This window comes from Lynx rufus, unplaced genomic scaffold, assembly GCF_022079265.1.
Source record: "Lynx rufus isolate CCGP_SWC_20201006 ecotype Redwood Valley unplaced genomic scaffold, mLynRuf1.p SCAF_4, whole genome shotgun sequence".
Classification (NCBI taxonomy): Eukaryota; Metazoa; Chordata; class Mammalia; order Carnivora; family Felidae; genus Lynx; species Lynx rufus.
In genome coordinates this window covers 59,157,920-59,184,191 of record NW_025814856.1, presented here as the reverse complement: position 1 = coordinate 59,184,191, position 26,272 = coordinate 59,157,920, and the positions used below count along the sequence as shown (strand labels likewise).

Here is a 26,272-nt window from a genome sequence, read left to right as displayed (position 1 = left end):
TGGAGAACAGGGCCCTTAAAAAAAGGCTCACTCTAATTCCCAAGGCTGTGCTGGACTAAAATTAACTACAATTACCGTCCAAGCCTTCCCCTGGAAGTTGCAAGCTTTAGTAGTCTCCAGAGTTCCAAAATGGCTTTATCAGATTCTGCCAGTGCGATCGCTGTCCAGTGGGGACACAGATTCCTGATGGTCCTACCCTGCCATCTTTCTCTATTTCAAAGTATTTTATTTTTGTTCTTTTTGCCGCTATTTCTGCAGGAATATGGTAACTTTCTCTTTTGAATGATCCTTATTCATATTTGGTGATGTTTGCTTTTTTTTCTTTTTTTAATACCAGTGGAGTGAACTTTCTAGCTATATGTCCCCAGGTATCTATGAAGGGATCGTCTTTCTTGCTATCTTTCAAAAAACTTTTTATAACTTCTGCAGTTCGGCCCAATACCACTAAGGAAATCTCATACAGGGGCACCTGGGTGGCTCAACCAGTGGAGCGTCTGACTCTTGATCTCGGCTCAGGTCATGATCTCACAGTTCATGAGTTTGAGCCCCACATCAGGCTCTGTGCTGGCAGCACAGAGCCTGTAGGGGATCCTCTGTCTCCCTCTCTCTCTGCCCCTCCCCTGCTCAGACTCTCTCTCTAAATAAACAAATTTAAAAAAGGAAAAAGAAAATCTCGTACATATAAATGTACAAAAATGGAGAGACTAGTATCATGAGTCCCCAAGGGGCCATCACCAGCTCCAATACTGATCACCTCATAGCCGATCTCCTTTTCCCTAGACCCCACTGACTTCTCCGCCTCCCATATTATTCCAAATTCCAGGCACGTATCATTTCATCTGTAAGTACTCCAGTAGATCTCCCTCAAAAGATATGGGCTCTTTATCGTAACCACAGTACCATCGTCACATCTAAAAAAAACAAAAACAAAACAGTAATCCTTAATACTGAATATCCATGATCCATAAATGGTTGGAGTTTTTAAACTGTTGGTTTGAATTAGAATCCAAGTAAGATCGTACTCTGCAGTTGGTTGTGTCGTTAAATCCCTTTTGATCTATAGGTTCCCTCTCCATCTTGTTGTCCCCCTGCAGTTCAGTTGTTGAAGAAACCAGGTCACTCTTCCAACAGTGAAGTGCTCTTTAGACTCTGGAATGGCTCCTAAAATCAGCACTTCTGACAAACACTCAAGTGATGTGCACACTGGTCTGAGGCCCGCTGCTGAGCAGTGGGTCCCTTATGCCTCTGCATTCCTGTCAATTGGTGGGATTTCACTGAGAAAAGATTGTGACCCAACAGTGTTACATTTCAAGAGAACTATTTGGGAAAAGGTATCTTTTTATGCCAGTTACCCTGATAAGAAATAGAACAACAACGAAAACCCTACCACCACGTCCGCAGAGCAAAGGCAAAATAGCACTGTACCAGCTGTAGGATCACACTTAGCAGTTAAGGCAATGACAGTGAAGAAAGTATTTAAGAAAAAAAAAAAAGTTAAAACTGAATGCAGTCACGTGTCCTTTGGGAGGAGTACCACTGACCCCATATGCACTCATCCCTATGATGGGCACTCTGGGTTGGAGGGAAATTGGGCCTGACACCCAGGAGGTGCTTTATGCTGTCATCCCAGGTGACCTGCATGAGCCCCACCAGCACCTGGTGGGTGGATGGGGATGAGCTGCATGTGGTCTCTCTGGCCACCCACCAGCTGGTCCGTCTGGCCGGACCATCTCAACCACCCTCACACTCACAAGCTCCTGGCCTCGGCACTCAACCCCATAGCCAGGGGAGTGTAGCCTGCACCCCTGTGCTGGTGCATGTGACAGGCCGTGGGACCCGCAGCAGGCAAAGGGCCAGCAGCCCATGATGCTTTGTTTGCTTAGAGTTGAGAAAATGTCCGTGGGTCCTATCAACAAATGGGGAGACAGCCACAGAATCATCATGGGGGTGGCAGGGTCCCTCTGGGCCTCCCAGGCACTGCTGGGAGTGGCCCAGTGTCCATGTGCTCTCTCTAACTGGGACCTGCATGCAGCTGACCACAATGGGTAGACCTCTGTCAGCCAACACATGATGGTCGGTGTCTGCCATGACTGTGAAAGATCTTTACTTATTATTCTTTATTATTTCACTTAAAATTTGATTGTTGGAATTCTATTCTTAAATATATGCCCCAGAGAATTGAAAACAAGTCCTCACAAAAACGTGTGAGTGTTCACAGCAGCATAATTCCCAGGAGTCAAAAGGTAGGACCCCCCCCCCCCAAATGTCTATTTCAACACAGTGTGGTCCATCCATATAGGGGACGGTCACGCAATCATAACATAGAACAGAGTTCTGACACACGCCACACTTTGAAAACATTCTGCTGAATGAAGGAGCCAGACACAAAGACCCCTGATGTATGGCTCCAGGTTTACAAGACGTCCAGGAGAGACACGCGGTGGGGGAGGGGGAGGAGGAGTGGACAACAGGGAGTGACTGCTAATGGGGACTGGGTTTCTCCGGGTGATGAAAATGTTCTAAAATGAGATGATGACGATAGTTGCAAATCTGACAACTACCGAATTGTACATTTTAAAAGAAGTGCCTGAGTGGCTCAGTCGGTTAAGCATCTGACTCTTGATTTTGGCTCAGGTAATGATCTCCTGGTTCGTGAGAGCAAGCCCCATGTCGGGCTCTGTGCTGAGCGTGGAGTCTGCTTGGGGTTCTCTCTTCTCCCTCTGTCTGTCCCTCCCCCACCTGTGCGCATGCTCTCAAAATAAGCATTTAAAAAAGAATTTTCTAGGTATGTGAATTATACCTCAATAAAGCTGTTACTTTTTTTTGTAGTGTTGATCGTTAAAGATCTTAAATCTTATTAATTTTTTTAATGTTTATTTACTTTTGAGACAGAGAGAGACAGAGACAGAGTGCGAATGGGGGAGGGGCAGAGAGAGACACACACACAGAATCTGAAAAGGCTCCAGGCTCCCGACTGTCAGCACAGAGCCCAATGGGGGGCTCGAACCCCCGAACCGTGAGATCATAACCTGAGCCAAAGTCCAGCGCGTAACCACTGAGCCACCCAGGCACCCCTAAAGACCTTAAATCTTACCCCTGCATCTCAGCAGCATCTCTGACCCCTGGGCCACGCAGACACTTCACAGTCATGGCCTCTAAGCCCTCAGGACCAGTGGCAGGGCGGTCAGGCTCTGAGAGGTGAAGTGCCCGGAGCTGCGCTGAGTGGGCGGGGCCCTGCTGGTCCCCTATCCAGGGACAGGGAAGTCAACCAGCTGAAGCAGTGGGTCAACACGCTGATGACGTCCATCGCCAAGGAAGAGGAGACAGTGGCCGAGCTACAACTCAAAGCTCGAGTGTTCCACTTCGGCGAGTACAAGGGCGCTCAGGAGGTAGGCCCCTGGTCAGCGGTCAGCGGGTGTGGAGGGAGTGTGGGCAACCACAGGCCTGGGGCCCGGTCCCTTCAAGAGCATCCCTGGGAGCACCCAGTGCCCAGCACTCAAAGCCAGTCCTGAGACACTGCAATGTTCTGGGGCAGCCACACCTCTCGCCACTTTCCAGGCTCTGTAGGCCTGACTGAGGGGCACCGGCTGGAGAAGGCCCTTGGTCCCCAAACTGGAGCCACCCCATGTACTTATGCCCCTCAGCTGCTCAGCTGCCCCCAGCACACCTCCTCCATTCCTTTGTCCTTCCATTCAACAAATACATCTGCTTCTTCCACACCAAGTGTCCAGAAGGCGAGCCTGCCAGGAGGAAGAAGGCATGTCCCCAGGCCAGGCTGAAAGAGTGAGAGTCTTCTGAGGGCACAGAGGGCCAGGAATGTGCCGGGCAGTGGCACGACCTTCCTGACAATGCAGCTGGGGTCACGGGCATGGCTCCAGCTTCCTAATTCAAATTCCTTCCTTCATTCAAATTACTGATGAGCACCTACTGTGTGCCAGCACGAGGCCAGGGACAGGATGCCACGACAAGCTAGGCCAGTGCCACCGGCCTCCTGCCAGACAGACTCACTGGCTGCTGGCCTGAGCCTTTCTGTCGGCTGTTCCTCACTTAATCCTCACGCCCAATCCATGTGGCAGGGGATGTTATGTTTCTGAATGTCAGAGCGGGCTCAGAGGGAGGGGTTCATCTGCCCCAGGCCACACAGAAAGTAACTCACAGGACAGGGTCCAGTGGAGAGCTGAGGTCAGTCCAAGGGTGGAACAGGAAGGCTCCCTGGAGGAGGGGACAAGGCCACGTGCACAGCAAGGCAGCTGGGGTAGAGGCTGAGGCACAGGTGTGAGTCCCAGCGTGGGGGCTGGAAGCCTGGACCCGGCTGACCACAGGAGGGCAAAGGGGGTCAGGCAGCTGTGGCCTAGAAAAATCCAAGTGTCCAAGCTGTTTCTCCCAGGGATCCTGAGTGTGCCGGGCAGAGCTCGGGGAGGCCAGCTGTGTCTCAGCAAGGGGCCCTGGGTCTGGCAGGCTGTGCGGTGGGGGTGCACGGAGGCCCACGCAACCCCGCTGTGGTCCTGCCTGCCTTGCAGGACAAGCTTCTGGAAAGCCTGAACCGCAAGGTGCTGGACGTGTACCGGCACTGCATCGGCACCCAGCAGGAGTCCAACCTGGGCACTGTGCAGATGCTCACCATCATCGAGCACTACCTGAACGAGCTGCTCGAACACCTAGAGCATGTACCCCAGGTCAAGATCGAGCAGGCTGAGAAGGCCAAGGAGAAGGAGCGCCGCATGAGGTGAGAGCCCAGGCCCTTGCCCCACTGGGCTGCCTCACACAGTAGGGAGGGCCCTGAGGGCGAGGATGCCCTCCACACCCCTGCCCCTGCTCCGGGCTGGCCTGTCCTCTGAGAGCTCCCGAACCAGGGAGAGAAGACCCTGATGCTCTGACCTCAAAGACGAAGCCAGGGGATCTTCCAGAGGGGGCATCAAACTCAGCCCAGTGAGGGAAGGCCCTCTCCTGGAGTGGGAGATGATGTGGACTCGGGGAGCCCAGGAGCCAAAGTGAGGGTGTGGACAGCATGGCCTTGCCCTGAGGACAAGGGGCACCATTGGCCATTTTCCCTGCTGGATCGGAGAGGGAGAGATTGGCGTTGCCAGAACCCAGGGGAGGGAAGGTGCAGACTCAGGGAGAAGCTGAGGAAGGCCGGTTTAGGGGCAGAGGCAGGCAGGAACACTTAGCAGTCATGGGTAGCATGGACCCATCCTCCAGGGGGAGGCCCAGGGAGCTCCCCACAGACCCAGTGGCTCCGCTGGCCTGGGGGGCTGCCTGCTTCATTCACTCCTGTGCAGGGCCCTGAGACACGGCCACCTGCAAAGAGCCATCTGCCTCTCTCACAAGCAAAGGGGCTCTTCCTCTGTGTCCCCTGTCCCGTACCCTGGTAGAAGCAGGCACTGGGCAAAAGTCTGATGAGCAGAGAGGCACACACAGAGGTGGACCAGTGACCAGGGAGGGGGACCGAGGAACGTGGGCCTCCAAGGGGTAGGAGCCGATGGACCAGAGCTGGGACCTCCAAAAAGCAGGGGCAGCAGCCAACCTGGCCTGGCAGGGAAGGGTGAAGAGGAGTAGGGAGTTCTCTGAGGGAGGGCCATGGCCTGACTGAAGGCTGCATCAAGGAGCTAGGAAGGGAAGCTGGCAGCCTTCCCAGGCTCCTCCCATCTTTTGATGTGTCCTGTGCTGCCCCCCACCCCCACCCCGCCCCGTACCCAGACTCCGAGAAGAGAAGGTGCTGATGCAGAAGCAGCTGCAGGAGGAGCGTCTGCAGCGGGCCCAGGCTCGGGCCCAGGCGGAGATCAAGAAAAAGGTGGGCATAATGGCCCTGGGGAGTCACTGCTGGGGAAGGGGCCCCACCGGCAGGCACGGTTGAGGCCGGGAGGGGCTGAGGGCCTGGCTCGCACCGTTTGCAGAAGCTACTGCTGAGACCCCGGGGGAAAGACGGAGCCATCAGAGCAAGGCGGGGGTAGAGCAGGGTCTCCCGGTCCTGGCCCACCGATCCCGCTGCCCCTCAGGGCTGCCCTCCACCTCCGCACCGGCTTCCTCTGCGAGTCCTCCCCTGGGGCTGCCTGCCTTCTTGCACACGCACTCCTGGTGACTGGCCTGGCTGCGCCCTCCCGGCTCAGCCCCCACAGGGTCCCACCGTACCACCTACACTCCAGCACGATCCCATCACTGCAGCTCATCCTCTGTCACTAGGGGTCCCCCCGGCCACCCCACAGGGAACAGGTTCTGGCCCTGGCAGCAGGAGGTGTGCTCCCTCAAGCAAGCCCAGGACTGAATACAGCCCCAGGACTGAATACAGCCCCCAACAGACAGATGAGGCCAAAGGGCCACTCTCTGAAAGGTAGCACTCTCCACGCTGTCACATGGGGATGGCAGACACTGGGGTGGGGGGTCTCCTCCTGAATCCCCAGTGCAAAGGAAGTAGGTTCCCTCTGTTCAGCCAGGCATTCCCAATCCGTTTTGAGGTACATCCCTGCACGCGCGCGCGCACACACACACACACACACACACACATCTAGGGGCCGGCACCCCAGGGAACAGGCTTCATAAACGCGGGCTGGACTCACTCCCGGGGCACTGAAGGGCAGCTCCGGCCCAGAGCCCGCAGGCTGAGCAGAGGCTGGGACCTCCACGGGGTCCCCCGGCCTCAGCTCCGCAGCCTCAAGAGGCACGCTGCCCAGTGTCTGGGTGTCTAGGCGGCACCTTCTGGCGCAGCGAGGCCGCGGAGCGCAGGCTCACGGGGTCTTACTCTGCAGAGAGGCAGGAGGCTGGTGTGTCGCTCCCAGCTCCCAGTCCTGAAAATAAAGGTGGAGCCTGAGCACGTGCTGATGGACAAGGACAAGGAGGAGCAGCTGCTGTTCTTCACCTAGCCCTCCGGAGCTGGCCGGCCCCTCTGCCCACAGCACGGCAACGGCAGCAGCAGGAAGCCCGGGCAGGGCAGGGCAGGGCAGGGCAGTCGGCTGGACACGGCTGGCGCAGGATCGCCGTGCCCCCGCCCCCCTCCCCCCCCCCCCCCACCGTGGCCTCCCACTGTGTTCCTTTACCTGTGTGAAATAAACTCTCCCTCTCTGGTGTCTTGATGGCCTGTTGCAGGAGGCAGATTGCTTTCCACCTCCATGCCCTGCCCTTTAATCCCTGACCCCTGAACAAATGCTCGAGGGAAGGAGCCCCTGCTGCCCTCATCCGAGGTGGCTGCTTTGAGAAACAAGGGCCAGTTCCATGCAGAGGTGTGATGGGGGACTAGCCCCAACGCAGGGACAAGAAAAGGAGGCAGCGGGCTGAGCAGACAAAAGGGTTATTACTCCTGACTGAAGGAAAAACAGGACCTCGACGCTATGCACACAGTTCTGTGAATGAAGCCAGGGGACATCTCCAGTACGTGATTATACAAAAACTTTTATTCATTTGTACTAGAAATTGGGCCCGTTGCCACCAGGGAACCTAGTGCCCAGAAAACTGACGGCCAGTACCAATCACTTCACAGTGGTGGACATTCACAGGGGGACGTTCCGGGGAAAGGCCCAGCGACACACCCCTGAGAGAACATTCCTGTGGCCCGCCCCCTCCTCCCATCAGAAGGACAGCACAGTGTGATCAATAGGCCACTTTGCCCCCAAGGCCACCCTGGCAGGCGGGCTGGCTCCTCGTAGAGAGAAGGGGCTTCTGGGCGACCTGGAGGCCAAGGTGCCAGATGGACACAAAACTTTAGTCTGTGCCGCAGCACAGAGTTCTGTGGGTAAAGACCATTCATAAATGGGGCCCAAGTTCCTTTGGAGGGAGCAGCAGCCTGGACAGACAGCACCTCAGAGCAGGACAGAGAGAGGACTCACAATCAAATGCTGGGGTGATTCTCAAAAGCCCAAGTCCAGAAACTCAAGTAATGAAGAAACACAAAACAGAGTTTGGACAATTCCAAGTCCAACAACCCAAACAGCATCTGAACAAACATGCACTTCCAAAGGCACCAGGCAGAAAACCAGCATTTCTGAGTGACCCTGTGTCCAGTCCCGCTAACAAACAAATAAATATGTGCAAGGTTATCAGCTCGCCTTCTCTGGCCAGACAGACCGTACTCCGTAGAAACGTACGGTGACACAGTAGATGCACATGTGCGGCCTCAGCAACAAACACACACGCCACTGTCCCTGTCCTGCATGTGTCGTGTAGGACTCAGGACATGACTTTAGAAGCTGCGGACGAATTATCGTTAAACACTAATAGCCAAATCCAGAGTTCGGAAAAATTACCTTTGAAGTTTTAACTCTAACATTCCCGAATCGGGAGCTTCAAATCTGCTCTATGCAGAGGCCTCACTAACAGGACCCCCGGTGCTCCACTTCACCCCCATCATTTTCTTCTCATGCCAGCCACCCGCCTGGTCCTGCCAAAACGTGGATCTGAATTTGGCTTCACTGGGACAACAGGGACGCTTCTGCCCCAGAGGGTGACAAAACCAACCCAACTACAAACACCCAAGGGGGTGGGAAACAGCCTGTTAGCTGAGAAAGGGAAAACAGTTTCTAGGTCTGTCTCAGGCCAAATGCTAAAACACAGAAGCTGAAAGACCCCACTTAGATTTACTACGGATACAGTCGTACTTGACTAGGGAATCTGTACCCCACCCGACTGCCTGCAGAAGTCTGTTTTCTTAATGCAGCAGGTGCTCCACAGTTTAGATCAAATTGGACAAAGGCTGTCCGTGCACAGCCAAGTACAGAAAAGGCATGTGCTTTTGCCCCTGAAGGCAATCCTTGCCTCACGAAGCACTTTGCTCAGATAAGGCAATTTCAGCTAATACAGCCCCAAACCGGTTCCTCATAAAACATAAGGAAGATATTTTTGAGAAATGTGCCCAAAAGTCTCCAAAGCACTCGGCTAGCCTCCTGAGCAGAAACCACGTGGGGGCTCACTCAGGCCTGCAAGAGCACGTAATGGGAGTCCTGGGGGACACGGACCGGAGGCATCACCCTCGGGTCCCCAGGCAGAGGGCTGCTGTCACTGTAGGTCCTGCAGATTGATGGTGCTCCCTGCACACTGTACATCCTCAGGCTCGGCGTCCCCTCCAGCTGCAGGAAGCACCTCCTGAAAAAACCAAGCAGAGCAGTGAGGGACGGGGCAGGGCTGGGGGCGGGGGGAGGTGCGGGACCACCTCCCGGACGCAGCCCTGCAGCCACACACAACCAGCAGCATAACCCACGGGCCGGCCGGTAGGGCACCTCTCCCTGTTCTCGACTCGAGTCTTGCTTTCCCCTTATTATATATTCTTCAAAGAAAGGAATTTTAGCATAAACAAAAAAGGAAAAGTGAACTTAATAATACTGTGTTGCAGGTTTGCTCATAAATGTGACTGTCCTTGTTTATCTCATAGCCCTTTTCCCCATTTTGTATGTGGGTCGCACCCTTCCCAGTTCCCAACTGCCCCCATGCATCATCACTGGCCGCCCAGGACTCTAGCCTCCCGGCCGCACCACCACCCACCTAACCCACCCCTTCCTGCCTGAAGAATATTCCCACAGCATTAGATTCAAGGCGACGGTGAACATCTTCTGGCTAGTTATTTGTACACTACCAGGCTTCTTTAAGAACCATCTAATGAGTGGGAATACCAGACAGAATGGAGCTGACATCTGTGAGGTTTTCTGAATATAAGTTCCCAAACTACGTTCCAAGGACAGTCTGGGGCCCCACCGCTCCTCTGTATACCAGCACTTGACTCAACAGTTATTTTTGGTATTGAGGAAAATGCTCAACAGCCCAATATGAATACAAGAAAACTAAAATTACTGTGTATGTGGATTTTAAAAACATGTATTTAAACTGAATTGTTAGAAGTTCGATTAGCTACATACTCTCACTATTGTATAGCCAAATCTAAATTACCCATTGCCGCCTATACCCACTGGCTTATCCACTTACTTAAGCAAACTAATTTTTCTGGGTCTATTTTCCCACAGGTTAAAAACTGGCCAGTGGGGCGCCTGGGTGGCGCAGTCGGTTAAGCGTCCGACTTCAGCCAGGTCACGATCTCACGGTCCGTGAGTTCGAGCCCCGCGTCAGGCTCTGGGCTGATGGCTCGGAGCCTGGAGCCTGTTTCTGATTCTGTGTCTCCCTCTCTCTCTGCCCCTCCCCCGTTCATGCTCTGTCTCTCTCTGTCCCAAAAATAAATAAACGTTGGAAAAAAAAAAAACAAAAAAAACTGGCCAGCCTGAGTGACTAGAATTTCTAAATATAAAATACTTGAGGAGTATATTCAATTTCACATTACAAGTAGGAGCTACAATGGTGAACAAATCTGATCTTTCTTACCAGCCTTTTATTTCTTGGTCATTCACCCATCTTTCTAGAAAGCCGCAAAAGATCCTGGCAATGAACCCAATGGGTCTCCATTCAACGCCTACCTCAGTAAAACAAGCCTCAGAAAGCCAGAAGCTTCTGACAGTCTTACTAACAAAGCCAAAGAGTTGTAAGGCATCCACACCTGGAGGACATAGACGGGCAAATCAACAGCCAACAGGGGATGGAAGGCGGAAGGCTGCGGGCTGAGAACCAATGGTGAGACGGCTTCACCTGAGGGGTCGTCCTGGGGAGGCAACAGCACGTGTTTCATTTACCAGCCATGGCAACATTCCTCGCCTTGGCCTGAGGAGTCCCCGTCAATGTGCTACACCCACCCACCCCGGATTCCAGGCAGGGCAACAGGGGAGCCACGTGAGGCCTGAGGACCCAGCAGTAACTGGAACTGGGCAGGGGGCTACCTGCCCTTCCTTCTGGTCCTCAGCCTCTCATCTTGCTCCCAGCTGGAGACCCATACCACCTGCCATCTGGCTGTCCCCCGCTCCCAGGCCCTTTCCCTGGAGCTCCCCCCAACTCAATACCGCCCCTCAGTCTAGGCTGTTCCTCAACTCTGGCGGAGGCTCCCAGCCCCTCCAGCTCTCCAGTGGCCGCCTCACCCTACACAGGAAGGCCCCCCTCTGCCCCAGCCCACCGTTGAGAAGGGATAAGAGGGCACAGGTCTCCTGCAAGGGGGAGGCTCCTAGGCCCCTAATCATGCAAGTAAGAAAAGGGACACTGGCTACCATTTCAGCTTCATTGGCATGCCTGGCCCACAGCCCCGCCACTCAACTCCTGGTGCCGGTGCCACTGTCAACACCATCATCCCCACTTCTTAGACAATAAAACTGAGGCCCGGCGTACATAAGTAGCTTGCCCCAGACAACACTAGCTGGAGAGGGAAAGGCAGAGAATCAAAAGTGAGTTTTCTCCACCTCAAAGCTCACACCTTCTATCGGGTGTCTCTCAAACAGCAGCTCCTCCCTTTGCAACGAGCGCCTTTTCTGCAACGGTGCCAGCTTTCCCGGGGGAAAGCACCTTAAACATAAAGGCTACGTCCTCCGTCGCACTGAGCACCCCCCACACACAGGGGCGCCAAGCTGCCTGAGGAAGCCCCTTCCGCCCCCCCACTGAGAAGACAAGTGAGGTCTGGGGAAGGGCAGGCAGGGGAGGGTGAGGAGTCAGGCACCACAAGGCGTCCTCTGGCCAGTCTCGGGCAGCCCTTACGGCTGCTAGGAGGCCTCAGGAAGGAGTGGGGCACGGCACCCCCACTTCACAGAACTCCAAGTGAGGTGTGGCACGCAGACTGCACGGGGGCAGTGCGGACACTGAAGCGTCGATCCTCGTAAGGATGAAAGCTCAGACAAGTACAGAGAGACAGGACAGGAGGACAGGAGGAGCTGGGGTGACAGAGCGATCATCCAGTGCTTGGGATGGTTAGAAGTCGAGAGGCGGTTAGAAGTCTCTCAGTTCCTGAGAGGAAGGAGCACTGGACGGCTGCAGGCCCAGGGAGAATGCAGCCTGAAGCCTGGCCCCCGGCTCCCGCCCGGCCAGCGTCCTCCTGGCGACCAGTGTCTCCTGGCTCGCTGGGTCTTACCTGCAATAACTGGACCTGAACACACGGCATCCCGGCTGCTGGAGCGGGTCCTGGCAGACCTCCACCGGGTACCACAAGGTTCCCACACAACCAACCGGTCTGGCTTGCGTGCAAGTGAGTAGGACTGACTTTGCCACCTTTCGTCTTCCTCTGAGCAGATCCCGAGGCTCCTGAAATGAAACAGACCAGCCACATGCAATATACAGTGTGACTGCGCAGGCCCTTGCCCTCACGGGGGCCCCACTCTGGGGCCACACGGTCCCGTTGTCGCGGTGCACAGCTCTGCAGGCTTAACACGAGTCAACAGGGAGAGTTGGCGGGGTTAAGAGACGAAAAGAGCCGAGATTATGATCAGAAAGTTTAGCAAACTTACACACGTCTCCTGGACGTGCAGCAATCAGACCCCAAGTGCCCATTTCTTGGGGGGCGGGTGCAGAGGCTCCTCCTTACCCTGCAACCCCAACACTGCAGGCACACAGGAGACCCGACACCGTGGCGCACAACCACTGTGCGGAGCAGCAGGACCACAGAAGCGGAGAAGGGAAGAAAGCGGCCATCACACCCCACCCTCGGGCACCACAGCATGTGCCCAATCGCTGCCAACTCCTTCAAGCTGTTTTCTGTCCGGCTTCCTCTGCGAGTCATCGCCTTACTGATTTCATAAAAACACGCTTTTCAAAATACTTAAGTACAAAGAAGAAACGATCTGGATGCCCAGAAAGGGGTTTTCTAACACCCATGTGGCTTGTGAGCAGCAGGGAAACCCCAGAGACCAGCGGCCTGGATTCAAATCCTGGCTCCACCAAAGACTCTGGTACCTGACCTTGGACAAGAAACCTAAGCTCCGGCCTCAGTGTTCCCTACCTGTGACATGGGAACAATACTCCTTACCTCAAAGTTTTGGGAGGATTAAATAAGTATGTGATACGAGTTGAGAACAGTGCCTGGGTCACGGTAAGCGCCAAGGAATTTTAGGTGCTGTTGATTGCTGTGTACAGCCCTGGACACGTGTACATGAATGGCTTCGGAAAGACAATTTTACAATGAGTATCGCATAACTTCATGTTAGTAAAAGCATTTGCTTCTGTTGAATTTAATAAAATGAAAAGGAACAAGTGAAACTGAACAAGTGAAACCGAAGGACTTGCTGAACGTCCAGAAAGCATTTCCTCATGAAAATTTCTAATGACCTAATGGGAAAAGAGGAAAAACATGAGAGGCTGCATTCTTCCTTTAGGTCTCGTACTCTGAGTTTCCATTTTAAATTTTTTTTTTTTCAACGTTTATTTATTTTTGGGACAGAGAGAGACAGAGCATGAACGGGGGAGGGGCAGAGAGAGAGGGAGACACAGAATGGGAAACAGGCTCCAGGCTCTGAGCCATCAGCCCAGAGCCTGACGCGGGGCTCGAACTCCCGGACCGCGAGATCGTGACCTGGCTGAAGTCGGACGCTTAACCGACTGCGCCACCCAGGCGCCCCTGAGTTTCCATTTTAAACGGGAACGGTCAACTCTGGCACACAAGACGGGCCACCCCCGTTGGCAGCGAGTTTTCCTTTCACCTTGATGCCAAAACCAGCCTAGAGGGCCCAACTCTGGAGCCGCGCTATGTGCTACCTGTGTGCACCCCACCGCTGCCTGCCTGATCCTGCCCATCACCCTCGCGGTGTTTCCCGCACACCCAGTGCACCGGACTGGCAGGAAACTCCAGGATGATGTCTCCTTAACCCTCAGCACTTGACAGACTCAGCTCAGGGGCGGGGGGGGGGGGGGGGGGGGGGGCGGGGAGGTGCTGTAGGCCGCAGTGTGTTTCCGCCCACGGCATGCTCTTTCCCTCCTGGGTGTCTGAGGGATTCATCTTTGTGGCAAGTCTCGGTTTTCCCTGGGGGCACATTTAGTGCCCCCCTTCACTGCAGGGAATCGCAGTTCCATTACAGCCCTGAGTACTTCCTTCTTGTTTCCGTCTGCCAGGTTCTCTGCCTCGGGGAACCCAATCCCTCCTGCTGGATTAGCTCTGGCTGTTCTCCATGCTCCTCCTAACTGCTCTGCGTGCTTTCAGACAGCAGAGCAAGGCCGGGACAAGGGTGAGGAAGCAAGGCGAGGTGCTAAGGCGCGGGATCCACTCGCTCTTCGAAGATTTAACAGTAAAGAAATTCCATGTCACTTCCTATTCTCCCTGAACATGCTTGATATTCCACTCCACTCTGGAATTTTACCTGTTCTGCTTTGAAGTCTTCAATGACCCTAGCATATCTCCCTGAGATAAAAAATATGTACATACATTAAAATTTTAGGGGCACCTGGCTGGCTCAGTTGGTTGAGCGTCGGACTCTTGATTTTGGCTCAGGTCATGATCCCAGGGTCATGGGATCAAGCCCTGCATTGTTGGGTTCTGCACTGAGCATGGAGCCTGCTTGAGATTCTCTGTCTCTGTCTCTCTCTCTCTCTCTCTCTCTCTCTCTCTCCCTCTGCCCCCTCCCTGCTCACACTCTCTCTGTTAAAACCAAACTAACTAAATTAAATTAATTTTAGGGGTGCCTGGGTGGCTCAGTAGGTTGAGTGTCTGACTCTCGATTTAGACTCAGGTCATGATCCCATGGTTCATAAGTTCAAGTCTCGTGTCAGGTTCTGCACTGTTAGTGCCTGGGATTCTCTCTCTCTCTCTTTCTCTGCCCCTCCCCTGCTCGTGTGCATTCTCTCTCTCTCTCTCTCTCTCTCTCTCAAAATAAATGAATAAACTTTAAAAAGATAAAATTTTAGTTTAAAAACTTATTTCAATATACTTTCTAGTATCTGAAAACCTGCATCACCATTGCAATTAGTAATGCAAACCCAACCAAAATAACAGAACATACTAGAAACTCTGATAATTATGAAATGTTAAAAATAAAATTGTACTGATGTATCGAGAACAGTGTGACGGCCTGTTTTCCAGGAGGCTCATGTGGCTGTGTGTAAGTATTACTCATCGCTAGACTCAAACGGGGTCAACATACATTTTTGCCAATTAAAAAAATATTACAGATAAATGCCTGTGTGCTTTAAATGTAATTTCATCACAATTATAGCACCCTGCAGCTGCAAATTCAGCTCCTTTGGGCAGCTCAGGACAACTACACGAATGAGCGCGAGCACCACGGTCAGCGTGCACCGTCAGGATGGTGCCTGTTTCTCACAAAAGGTCTGATTTCATTTTTCAGGTCAAACAAACATATTGCAACATGGATCAAGGGATGTTATGAAAATCACTATGAAGGAAAGCACCAAGTAATGTACCTTTTTAAGCTACTTTTAAAAGCAAGATTTAAATATGTGTATCTAATACTTACTAGCCAGCTCTATAAGATAAAAGAAAGGTCATTCTGAGCCACTCCTCATTTATTTCACAATGATTCAATGACAAGTGCGTAGGCCACACTCTATCTTACCTATGAAGCAAGAAGTATGATCAAAGCATCGTATCTCTTCAAAACATGTGCTAGCCTGTATGCCATGCAACTAGGGGGAACTGAAGTAAAAATGCTGAGAACAGAATCAGAAATAGATCCCACTTAATTTTCCCAGACAACAGCATTAACATGTTTCCTTTATACCTCATGAAAGACAATAGTATTCCCTGCTGAAAAACAAGCCAGTAACTAGAATATGATTGTATTTTTGTTAAAGGGATGTAAGAGGTATTGATTCTGTAACAGGAAATAAGATGGACTATAACGAGAATATTCATGATACACGTAAGCTAAACTGGTTTTAGCTACTCTATTAGCACACATTCCATCTAAAAGGAATCATATACATTCTCTTTTCAGTGTGTACCTTCAAGCCAATGCCTAAGAATCTGGTAGTCCCACAGACGCCACAGTTAAACACTGAGATGAGAATCACTGTCTAACCTGGAGGGCTCTAGCACCTTCTCCAGTTAATAGTCCGTCCTAGGGATGCAGTGTCACCAGCTAAAAGGAACTGCTCAGCCTTACGTATCTGAACACTGCTGCTTTCATGGGATCCTCCTTAAAAGCATTTCATGCTAGGACAAGAGCAGAAAGGTGGGAAAGGTGAGGGCTCTAAATGAACGCAGCTCCCACCCCCACGGCCCCTTCTATACTGTATCTTGGTGCAGAACCTCTCAACATGGCCCCCTACCAGAACCCATGCACGAGAAATGCCAAGCTGGCAAGAGTGCCTCAAGGCAGTCTTGACGCCTGTGTGAGTTAATCCACACACGATGCCTCCACGAAGCCAGCACTCTCAGGCGTTCTGGGTCTGGGGCTCTGGAAGAGCTTTTATGTAGGCCCTAAGGTGCTGCACCACAGGGAGCTTGGTGGAGGGACGTGACTCTCTGTCATGAAGGAAAGGCGGACAGGAGAGCCTGCAGAAGTCCTAGACCCAAATGCACGGTCTTAAACTACAAATGGAAGATGACGATCTGAAAGCAGATTCCCTTCCAACTAGCCATGCTTGCCTCCCCTTCCAAGTCTTCTCATCCATCCAAGGTCCTGGAGCCAGGCCAAGGGCTCCCATCAGCACCCTGAGGAAGCTGCGAGGGAAGAAGGTGGGCCATAAGAGGGAACCTGAGCCCACACATTGAGCGCCCAAGCGCTGGACCTCTAGACTCCCTGCTCAAGAGAAAAAACACCTTTACCTGCTGGAGCCATCGGCACAGGGTGCTGGGGTACATGGCCCCAAATGATACACTGTGCTATCTGGTAATGTGCCATCAACATGTAAAACAGCTGAAAATGAATTACACACTGCCTGAGTTAGTTATGCAAGCCCACCAATCCACGGATGCTTGAAGGCTTACAGCCAACACATGGAACCCCATGATGGCCATGCGGCCGCCCTCACTAGTAAAGATGCCATGACACTACGTGTAACGTGACTTAATAAACTTAATAAACCGATCTCAAGAAAAACTAAAGAATCCCTTTCTCACAGTGGAAATCCAGAAACCTTTAAAGGGCAAGTCATCTTCATAATGAACGAATTTTGCTTCGATAACCTCAACACTGATCCGAAACACTGGTTTTGTGCTAGATAACTTGAAAGAGCCGGGAGAGGAGAGAAGGAGAAATCCAGCCGGCAAGTAAGTTTCTAGTTAAGTAGACCTAAAAAGAGAATCCTGCTAGGGCATGAAATAGCCAGGTGAGCCGGAGTGCACAGCGAACTGTGGTGCAGCATCACCTCACCTCACAGAGCCATCATCAGAATTAGGTGAGACCAGCAGCACAGAGCCTGGCTCAGGCAAGGTGCTCCACACATCTCCTGGAGATGCCCCTAGGCTAACAGCTACAGAACCCAGTGCCATCCCAAGCACGTGCCATCCTCGCCCCCAGGAGGGATGTGCAATGGAGATGGTCAGCTCCCTATCCTACACACCGCTGGCTCAGAGGGCTCCTTCCCCCCACCAGGTGTGTAGCGGGGAGCATGATGAACTTTGGGCTCATGCAGGCTTTCTCTGCTGGGCATCCTCACTGAACCACAGAACACAGTGAACTATCTGAGTGCCTACTGCCCAATTCTCCTAAGGCTGGGAGGCTAGACCCATCACATACCCTGTATGGTGGCGGGCACTGGGGCTTCATGCTTTCACACTTCCTGTTGTTTAGTTCTACGCGGCTGTTAAAGGATGTACCACAAGAACATGTTTATTCACAAGAAAAAATGTTCGTGCTTAATAGCAACAAGCAGGTAAGAAATACACGTGTATCATTTCTTCAAAACAAGTAACAGGTATAGTTTAGACACGTAGGGAAATGTTTAACATCAAAACGCTGGAAGTGGTTTTCCCTGGGTGGTGGAGCTGCCGGGGAAGGTACGTTAAGAAATCCATGATTTTTCCCTAAGAGCACACCAACATTACCGGAACCCGACGGAACGTGCACCCTCAGTTTACGGGCCCGCACGTCTGTGCTCCGGCTGTCCCCACTTGTCTGGGGGCCTTGCTCTCCACCAGAGCACTGGCTGGCTTTCGTCACGGACACCCTTCAGCAGGCCTGGGTCACCTCCAGCACAGTGGTCTCCCTGCCCCATCAATTCTTTTTCGAAGCCCGTGTGGAGATTTTAACTAAGTAAGTCTTCCAAATGAACTTAAACCTGACGGGTATTTTTTTTTCTTTTAAAAAGTTCCTTTTGGGGGGCGCCTGGGTGGCTCAGTCGGTTAAGCGTCCAACTTTAGCTCAGGTCATGATCTCAGGGTTCATGACCTCAAGCCCCGGAGTCAGGCTGTCTGTTGTCAGTGCAGAGCCCGTTTCTGATCCTCTGTCTCCCTCACTCTCTGCTCCTCCGTCACTCGCTCTCAAAAATCAACATTAAAAAAAAAGTAATAAAAAGTCCCTTTGGGGGTACCTGGGTGGCTCAGTTGGTTAAGTATTCAACTCTTGGTTTTGACTCGGGTCATGATCTCACGGTTTGTGGGTTTAAGCCCCACATCAGGGACAGCGCAGAGCCTGCTTTGGGATTCTCTCTCTGCTCCCACCCCCTAAAAATGAACAAACTTAAAAACTGAAATAAGAAATAAAAGGCTCCTTTGGGATTTTAAAGGAAATGAATAAAAAATGTAAATTAACAGTACGAATTGAGTGTTCCATCCAAGTACACAGTAAGCTGTAAACAGGCCCTTATCCAGGCGCAGCATATCTGTCACTAGTAATTCTGATACTTTATTACTTTCATTGCCATTATGAGTGACATCTATTTTTCAGTATTGTTTTTCCGATTATTCTGATAGAAAAGCAACTCATGTGATATACGCAAACATTTTTTATACAATTAGCTACTGGTTTACCCTTATTTGTAATTATTTGAGTCTATTCCCTTGGGTTTTCTAAGCCTGATAATCATCACTGATGGGCAATCACATCTTCCTATTGATTTTTCTCTAAAGTTTCCATAAAAACGTCCAATGTTATTGTAGTGCTGGTGTGGCTGCATCTTCTGATTATAACGGGAACAGGTTCCCCACTGAAAATAATGTTGACTGTTTTTCTGACTTGCTCTCCATTATTAGGGAAATCTTTTTAGTTCCTAAAGGTTTATGATTTTTGAAAATCAACAATGATGAGTTTTATCTACTGCCTTGTTTGGCATCAGTGAAGATCATGCGGTTCGCCTCTGGCTCTCTGATGTGGCAAATCATACTGACAGCTGCCTAACCATGACCCACGTGGAACCCTACACAAGCCCTAGTCATCTGGAATTCAGTGGCTGGTATTTTACTCAGGGGTTCTACACCCACTTCACTCGCTGAAGACGAAACGCTCTTATGTGTAGTACAGCTAGCAGGCTGACTGAAGGTTCTGGAGCCAGTCGGCCTTGGGTGCCCCACCCCGGTGCGGCCATCCATCAGCTGTGCAGCCCCGTCAAGTCAATCTCTGTGCCTCAGCTTCTTCATCCAGAAAGTGGAGCATCAGCGCTTACATCTCATAGGGTTGCTGTGAGCAGTACATCAGAACAATGTTGGGTATATGAGCTTCGATGAACCGTTACGCCTCGGTCAGGCGTAGCTCTGGGGTATGCTAACTGAATGCCGCTTATTTGAAATGTGGCCGGTGATTAGCTATCTGTTCATGGTTTACCGTTCTTTCAAATACTGCCTGGATCTTTACTTCATTAGGTACTGGGCTGTAACGGCAATCCTCACCATGAAGCTTACGATTGCTGCCTGTGTCCTAAGCACACATACGTATGTTTTCCAGGGACCTACAGATGAAGCTACAATCAGAATGCAATGATGAAGCAGTAGAGCGTACCCCGGAAATACTGAGAGGGCCAGTACCAAGAGATCTCGAAAAAGGTTTGGGATAATCTAGCAGCCATAATGCAGTCATCATAGCCCTTATGAAACTGTCCATAGAGGATTAGTCAGGGGCCCATCAGGGCCCCAGGAACACTCTAGGTAAAACACCCAGAGGGATTCCACGCAGACAATGGGGTACACCAGTGACAGCACACTAACGAGCAACCACCTAAGTTGGCACAGCAGGTAGGCACCACCACCTCAGAATCCAGAAGAGGGACAGTGCCCAGGAGCCAGAACTATATCAGGATCAAGGGCTGCCCAGCAAGAACTGGGACCGCGGGGGAAACACAGCCATTGTCATAAAACTCCTACCAAAGCAGAGCGTGAACAAGGTCCCGGTTCCTCCTTCCTCCCTCCACCTAATCCCCTGCCAATGCTCCTGCTGGCCAACCTAGGCTAGGAGTCTAGGAAAGATAGTCCTGAGGTCGTGAAGGTCAAACTGACAAGCTGGAAAGGAGGACTCTAATGGTTCACATGAAAAGGCTGTCCAGGAGCTCCCAGGGTGACAGAGAAACGGGGGCAGGATTTGGGGACAGAATACGCCTCCATGTACCATCCAGAGTTCAGGACCACCAGACCACACACATCTGGCCTTGGCTCCCAGGGCCTGGTTCCCACCCCTGCCCGCTGAACTCCAAAAGCCAGCGGACTGGAGCCACATACACACGAAGTCCTGCCACTGTTTTCCTTATTTTGCTCCAATAAAAACTAAATGAATGTACAGAAGCACATGCTGTGATGAGCAAGACATACATGCTACTGAACTAACCACTGGGTCCTCTAATCAGCACTGGGCTAAGTGTTTTACTTAGAATCCTTTACCATAAGAATCCTCACGGGTAATCCACACAACCACCTGGAGAGGCAGGTCCTGTACTGTCCCTCGCAACAGAGGAGGCTGCAGCCGAGGGGTCAGACACCTGCCCAAAGCCACTGCAACCAGAGGAACAGACCTCAACCCCATCCCTGACGCCCACGGTGGTGCTCCGATCCCTAGCCACTTAGCGCTGTCACGAGTCACCGCACATGGCGGCATGGATATAGCACAGCTCTCCGAAGTGTGGCAAAGCCAATTACATCTTCTATGCTGCACGAAGGCCCCTCCTCACAAGGATCAGGAACCTGCCAGAGAGGGCTTTCGGCAGGCTGCCAGGGTCAGACTTCCATGCTCACTTGACAGCAAGGTGGGAGCACCCGCAGGGGGAGCAGGCGTCTACCAAGGAGACAGAAGGGAACGGAACAGCACAGGGCACGCTCTGTAAAGGTAACAGAAACAAAACAAGGGACAGCAGCTAGTCTGTAGAGGGCAGGCCTGTATGACCAGGACTGAGAAGAGCCTCATCACCAGCTCACCTCCGGGTGCAGGACACCTCAACTCCCAGCCTATTCGGGGACAGGGGTCACATTTCTCCACCACCACCACCACCACCATCACCACCACAGGAAGTCCGCTGCCCCCAAGCCCCTTTATCTGCTTCAGATCTCCGGCCATACCAGCTCTTCAAACCATCGCTCTAGTCCAGGAAGCAAACGGAACCTGGGCCCCAAGGGATGGGCGCGGCCCTGCCCACAAGTGTACTGCCAGGAGGCTCCCTCTCCGAAGAGCTGCTCAAACACGCTGTGCTTACGCTAACCTGCACGGTCTAACCCTAGGTAGGTGAAGGTCAGCGGTGCAGAGGGTACTACCATGGACAGCTGAAGCAAAATCATCCTAAGGACAAGACCAGGTGGCCTCCCTCCCCATACCCCCCCCCCCCCCCGTCTGCAATCCACTCCACTTTGCTCCCCCATCACGGGCCACGCCGGCCACCCTGGGCGCCTACATGGAGCCTACAGGGTGTAAAACAGCCCCAAGTGATCCTGACACACATTCTCCCACACCACCAGGGAGCATTTACTCCAGCCGCAGTCCAGACTCCCCATCCACCCTGCCGGGGGCCTTCATGACACTCAAGTTCATAATCCACTCTTGCAGGTCCAGTGTCTGCGTGAATGTTCCCAGAATTCTCTTCTAGAAAACAGGCTGTAACTGAGGCATGTCCTCAGTTAACAGCCAGCCTGCGCTGGGGCCTTTCTCCCGTCTTCCCTTAGTGTGGCTCTCCTGCTCTCAGCATGGCAGCGCGGGAAGAAATGGAAGGAGCCTAGTGACTCCGATGTCTAAAGATTTTTGCTTTAATGTGGGGGGGGGGCGGGGAATGTGTGTACATGTATTTTAAAAAACAGATTTTTGACTTAATTCCAGAGCTCAATCCAACCCAATTAATCAAACATTCCAGTGGCACAGACTGACCAGTGGCAGCAAGCACAGCATCTCACCTGGCCGTCCACCCGCAAGCCCATCTTCCAATGTGGGACGAGCTGGCTGTACTGAAGGAGCCGCAGAGGGCCCCACCCCGTGCTGCCAGGCCCTCATCTGTTCCTTACTGCTTCCGTCACCCCCTTCTGGGAAGGGAGACCAGTTCCAGACTCCATGTCTTTACCGGTTTACAGGTAAAGCGGCTGGGGAGCTCGCCCAAGTGCCCCAGGTGTGAACCCCTCCCCCCCCCCCCCCCCCCCCCCCCGCCGCAAAGCCTCCACTGGTGTGCTCCATCCTGGCAGAATAGCTGTTCCACTTCCCACGACTTAAACTGGGGGTCGATATTTATTAATTACATAATCAATGTATTTTCAAGTACAAAAAATAAAAATGGTGAAAATGATTTAAAAACCCATAATCTTAACACTCAAGAAAAACCACTATCCATGCAAGGATATTTGTTTGCTCTACCATTTGTGTTTCTATGCAAATACATGCACAAAATGTGTCTGTCAATGACACACTCGGCTTTTCTTACAAACACGGACTTACCAAACCTATGCACAACGTGTGCTTTGCTGGCGTAATAATTATGAGCTATAAATATTTAGTAGTACACAGCTCCACACTGAGCAGCAGCTGACTTGTGGGCCCTTACGTAGATCCCTGGATACTTCCCTGAGAAAAGTCCCAAAATAGTTATTTCATGATTGAACGTTACGCAGATCTTTTGGCTCTCGAAAACAGTATCAAATGACCGTCCAGAAATGTCACACTGCATCCCCAGTGAGGCTCTCCCCAGCACAGCCCGGGAACGCGTTCCTCGCGCCCCCGTGTGGGCTCTGGGTGTCCTCGCCTCTGAGTACCGAGCACACCCCTCTGATGACGAAGGGGACGCCTCCTCGTGTCAGCCGCCTTCTGCACAGCGCTTGCTCAGGTCCCCTACCCCTTTTCCTAAGGATGCTTTCATCTTTCTTATTATTTCATGCTGTGTCTGTTCATTCAAAATCTTACCGCGTCCGCGGATCTCCAAGGCCTGTGCCTCTGCTCTGCTCTGGGCATCTGTGCCCCATGAGGAGTCTGCTCCCCAGGGAGAGCGGCGTGGCGGCCCGGGCGTGAGGCCGGCTGCTGAGAAGTGTCTACCTTAGAGAGCTACCATGAAGATCAAACGCGAGCTGAACCACAGAAAGCACACAGCTGAGAACAAAGTAGGCACTGGCTATCCGAACAGTTTTCCATGCCTTTCAAATTCCTTAAAGCCCTCATCTTCGTTCTTTATCCTGCACGGAACCTTAGTGTTTCTTCCCAAAAGGCCGTCACTCGTTTGCCATAATTGGAAGAACCATATTGACGCGCACAAAGAAGAACGGCCACAGGCCTGTTTATCAACGTGCGTCCCTCTGTGTCCTGGCCTAAGGCCACGGCTCCACCACGGTTTTCATGGCTGCAGCTTGTGAGGCATCCCCAGGCAGAGGGCACATCCTCCAGGTCAGTGTCCCACGTGTCCTCAGGAACCTCTGCCCCTAGGTTCCTACACAAGTGCTCTGAAATCTCCGCGGAATTTCAGATAGAATTGTGTTAAAGCCTGCAGGAAGTGTCCGCCTGACTGCTGTAAAGGTGGCTTTCTCTTGAGCACTCCACTGCTGTTAGCAAATCTTGATGGCTCCATCAAGACAGCTCCAGCATTTACCCACTTCTTCCTGCCAGCAGCCACCATCTGCCCTGCTGGGGACAGCAAGGAACCCCTACCTGCTCTCCTTGACCCTTGACCTTAGGGTTTACTTTCAAAAGAGCAGCTGGAATGATCCTTTTAAAAATATGTCACTTTCAGAAGGCACCTGGGTGGCTCAATCGGTTAAGCATCTGACTTCAGCTCAGGTCATGATTTCACAGTTTGTGGGTTTGAGCCCCTCATCGGGCTCTGTGCTGACAGCTCCGAGCCTGGAGCTTACTTCAGATTCTGTGTCTTCCTCTCTCTCTGCCCCTCCCCGTTCACACTCTGTCTCTATCTCAAATAGAAACAAACATTTTAAAAAATGATTTTTAATAAATAAATAAAAAGGTGTCACTTTTCTAATTATGTCTTCATGTTTCCCCATCTGACTGTGAGCAAAAGCCAAAGTTCCAGCACAGCCCCAAGCAGCCTGGCCTCCCACCTGCTCTCTGATCACTTCCGTAAAGTGAGCCTCCTCACTCTGACAACAGAGGCCTTTCCACTGAGAGCACCCTCCAGCCTCAGGCTGGCAGGGGCTGTCCCTTTGCCCACATCTACCCACACGGCTATTTCCCTTCCTCCCCTCCATCAAGGGTCTCCTCCTCTGTGGAGGCCTCCGTCTACCCTATTTGAAAACTCCAAACCAACACAGACCCCTTTCCTTGTTTTATTCACATTTACCGTTTGAGTTACTGTTTTTGTTTATCCAAAACTCCCCTCAACTCCACCCCCACCCCCAACTCCCACATCAGAATGCAAGCAGTGATGCCCATGTTATTTACCTGTCCCTGCATGGCAGGCAGCAAGGACGTGTATCAAAAGGAAGGAGTCACCACATTTGAGAACATCATCTTTTCTCTGAGTCAAGTTTTGTTGTCTTCTTCTCTTCCTCCTCCTTTATGTCCTACCCACTCACAAAATTTCCCCCTGGTTGCTCTGGAATTTTTGTCACTACTGTGAATGTGGTATTTTCTCCACTGTATTTCCTAACTAGCCACATCGGACACTTCTCATAATTACACATTTATGTTATAAGCAGTTACTTACATGTCTTTAAACCAAAGAGTTTATTAAGTTTTCTTTTGTTTTCCAAGTAATTTTTACTTTCTATTCTACCATACTATGGTCAAAAACATGTACTACCAAATTAGGTTCTTTCCCCTAAAGACTTTACGGCTTTCCTAATTTGTTCAGTTTAATTTTGATAAATATCCCATGGTTATGGAGTAGGACCTACGAAATCAACTTTATTAACCCCATTGTAAGTATCTTTCATATGTGTATTGTTTTATGCTTAATTTGCAAATAATGAGCTAAATTACCCATTTCCAATATTGGTAGGTTTTCATTTACCCAGTTCTAGATTTCCACCACTTTTTACTTTATCTTATTTGGTATTATAAGTTTCATATAAATATTCACATAATGGTTATTCATATAACTGTTATATTCATATATAAATATTCACAAAAATGTTATAAATCTTAGTCTTGCTGTTGATTACATACGTGAACAGCAGCCAACAAAAGGGAAAGTCTTCTCTGCCCCAGTTGCTTTGAATTCTACACTTCTGATATTTATTATTAACCCCTGCTTTGTGATTGTTTTATCCGGTCTTAATTTTAAGCTTCCTAAATATTCCCATCCAGGGTGTGCCACCTCTAGACAACCCGTGATAGAGATTTTCGCCTTTTGACTCTTGCCAAAAAAGTGTTAGGGCAGTCACGTGCATTTACATTTTTACTGCCACAGACACGGTTTTGCTGTTTACTGCCTCTTCTGTTAAGTGCTATACATTCTTTCCTTTCCCCAACCTCAGAGACCAGAAAAACACACATCCATTAGTAGTCCTGATGTCGGTTGCATTAAAAAAAAAGTTTGTTTTGCTATCAGCTTCAAGAATGAAAGTTTCTCTTTACTTTTTATATTTTTATATTTGGCAGGGGACCACATACTAAAGATACAGAAAATGGCGCAATTTTACTTTCTGTACACAATAGCAACCCAATGGGAATAGTCTTGAATTTCAGACCCTATACCTTATTTTTCCAATCATTCAGATTGCACATTTTCTAAGAATCAATACGCACACTCTGCACTTAACTACACTGACAACAATGACCCCCAACGGTGTTTAAATGGCTTAACTCCACCGAGTCCTGTTTCCCTGCAACTTCTCTTAGACTTATTATTTTTTTGTTTATTTATTTTTGAGAGACAGAGAGAGACAGAGCACGAGCAGAGGAGGGGCAGAGAGAGAGGGAGACACAGAATCTGACACAGATTCCAAGCTCTGAGCTGTCAGCACAGAGCCTGACAGAGGGCTCGAACTCACGGACCATGAGATCATGACCTAAGCCGAAGTTGGACGCCCAACCGACTGAGCCACCCAGGCGCCCCACATCTCTTAGACTTATTACACAATAATCATTGAATCCTGAAAGCCAAAAACCTCCCAAACCCACATTTCCCCCTCTAAATCTGGTGCCAAACAATTATTTAGTGGCTAACATCTGACATGAACTCACAGGAATATATTTAACTGAGA

General features: G+C 51.2%; 2 protein-coding genes across 4 annotated transcripts in view; one reads left to right on the top strand and one right to left on the bottom strand.

The window, feature by feature from the left end:
* Positions 1 to 10,459, top strand: part of CFAP100 (cilia and flagella associated protein 100) — a 53,725-nt gene extending 43,266 nt beyond the window's left edge. The window contains exons 13-16 of the mRNA XM_047095322.1: positions 3,254 to 3,389; positions 4,521 to 4,726; positions 5,698 to 5,791; positions 10,332 to 10,459. Coding sequence (XP_046951278.1) covers positions 3,254 to 3,389; positions 4,521 to 4,726; positions 5,698 to 5,791; positions 10,332 to 10,454 — 559 coding nt within the window. The 3' untranslated portion in view covers positions 10,455 to 10,459. The remainder of the gene's footprint in view (positions 1 to 3,253; positions 3,390 to 4,520; positions 4,727 to 5,697; positions 5,792 to 10,331) is intronic.
* Positions 7,364 to 26,272, bottom strand: part of ZXDC (ZXD family zinc finger C) — a 38,330-nt gene continuing 19,421 nt past the window's right edge. For 2 of the 3 annotated variants that reach the window (XM_047095320.1, XM_047095319.1), the window contains 3 exons: positions 11,915 to 12,084; positions 10,466 to 10,567; positions 7,364 to 9,069 (listed from right to left, as the gene is read on the bottom strand). In XM_047095320.1, the coding sequence (XP_046951276.1) occupies positions 8,983 to 9,069; positions 10,466 to 10,567; positions 11,915 to 12,084 (359 nt within the window). In that variant the 3' untranslated portion in view covers positions 7,364 to 8,982. The remainder of the gene's footprint in view (positions 9,070 to 10,465; positions 10,568 to 11,914; positions 12,085 to 26,272) is intronic. The other variant, XM_047095321.1, reaches the window with a different exon arrangement.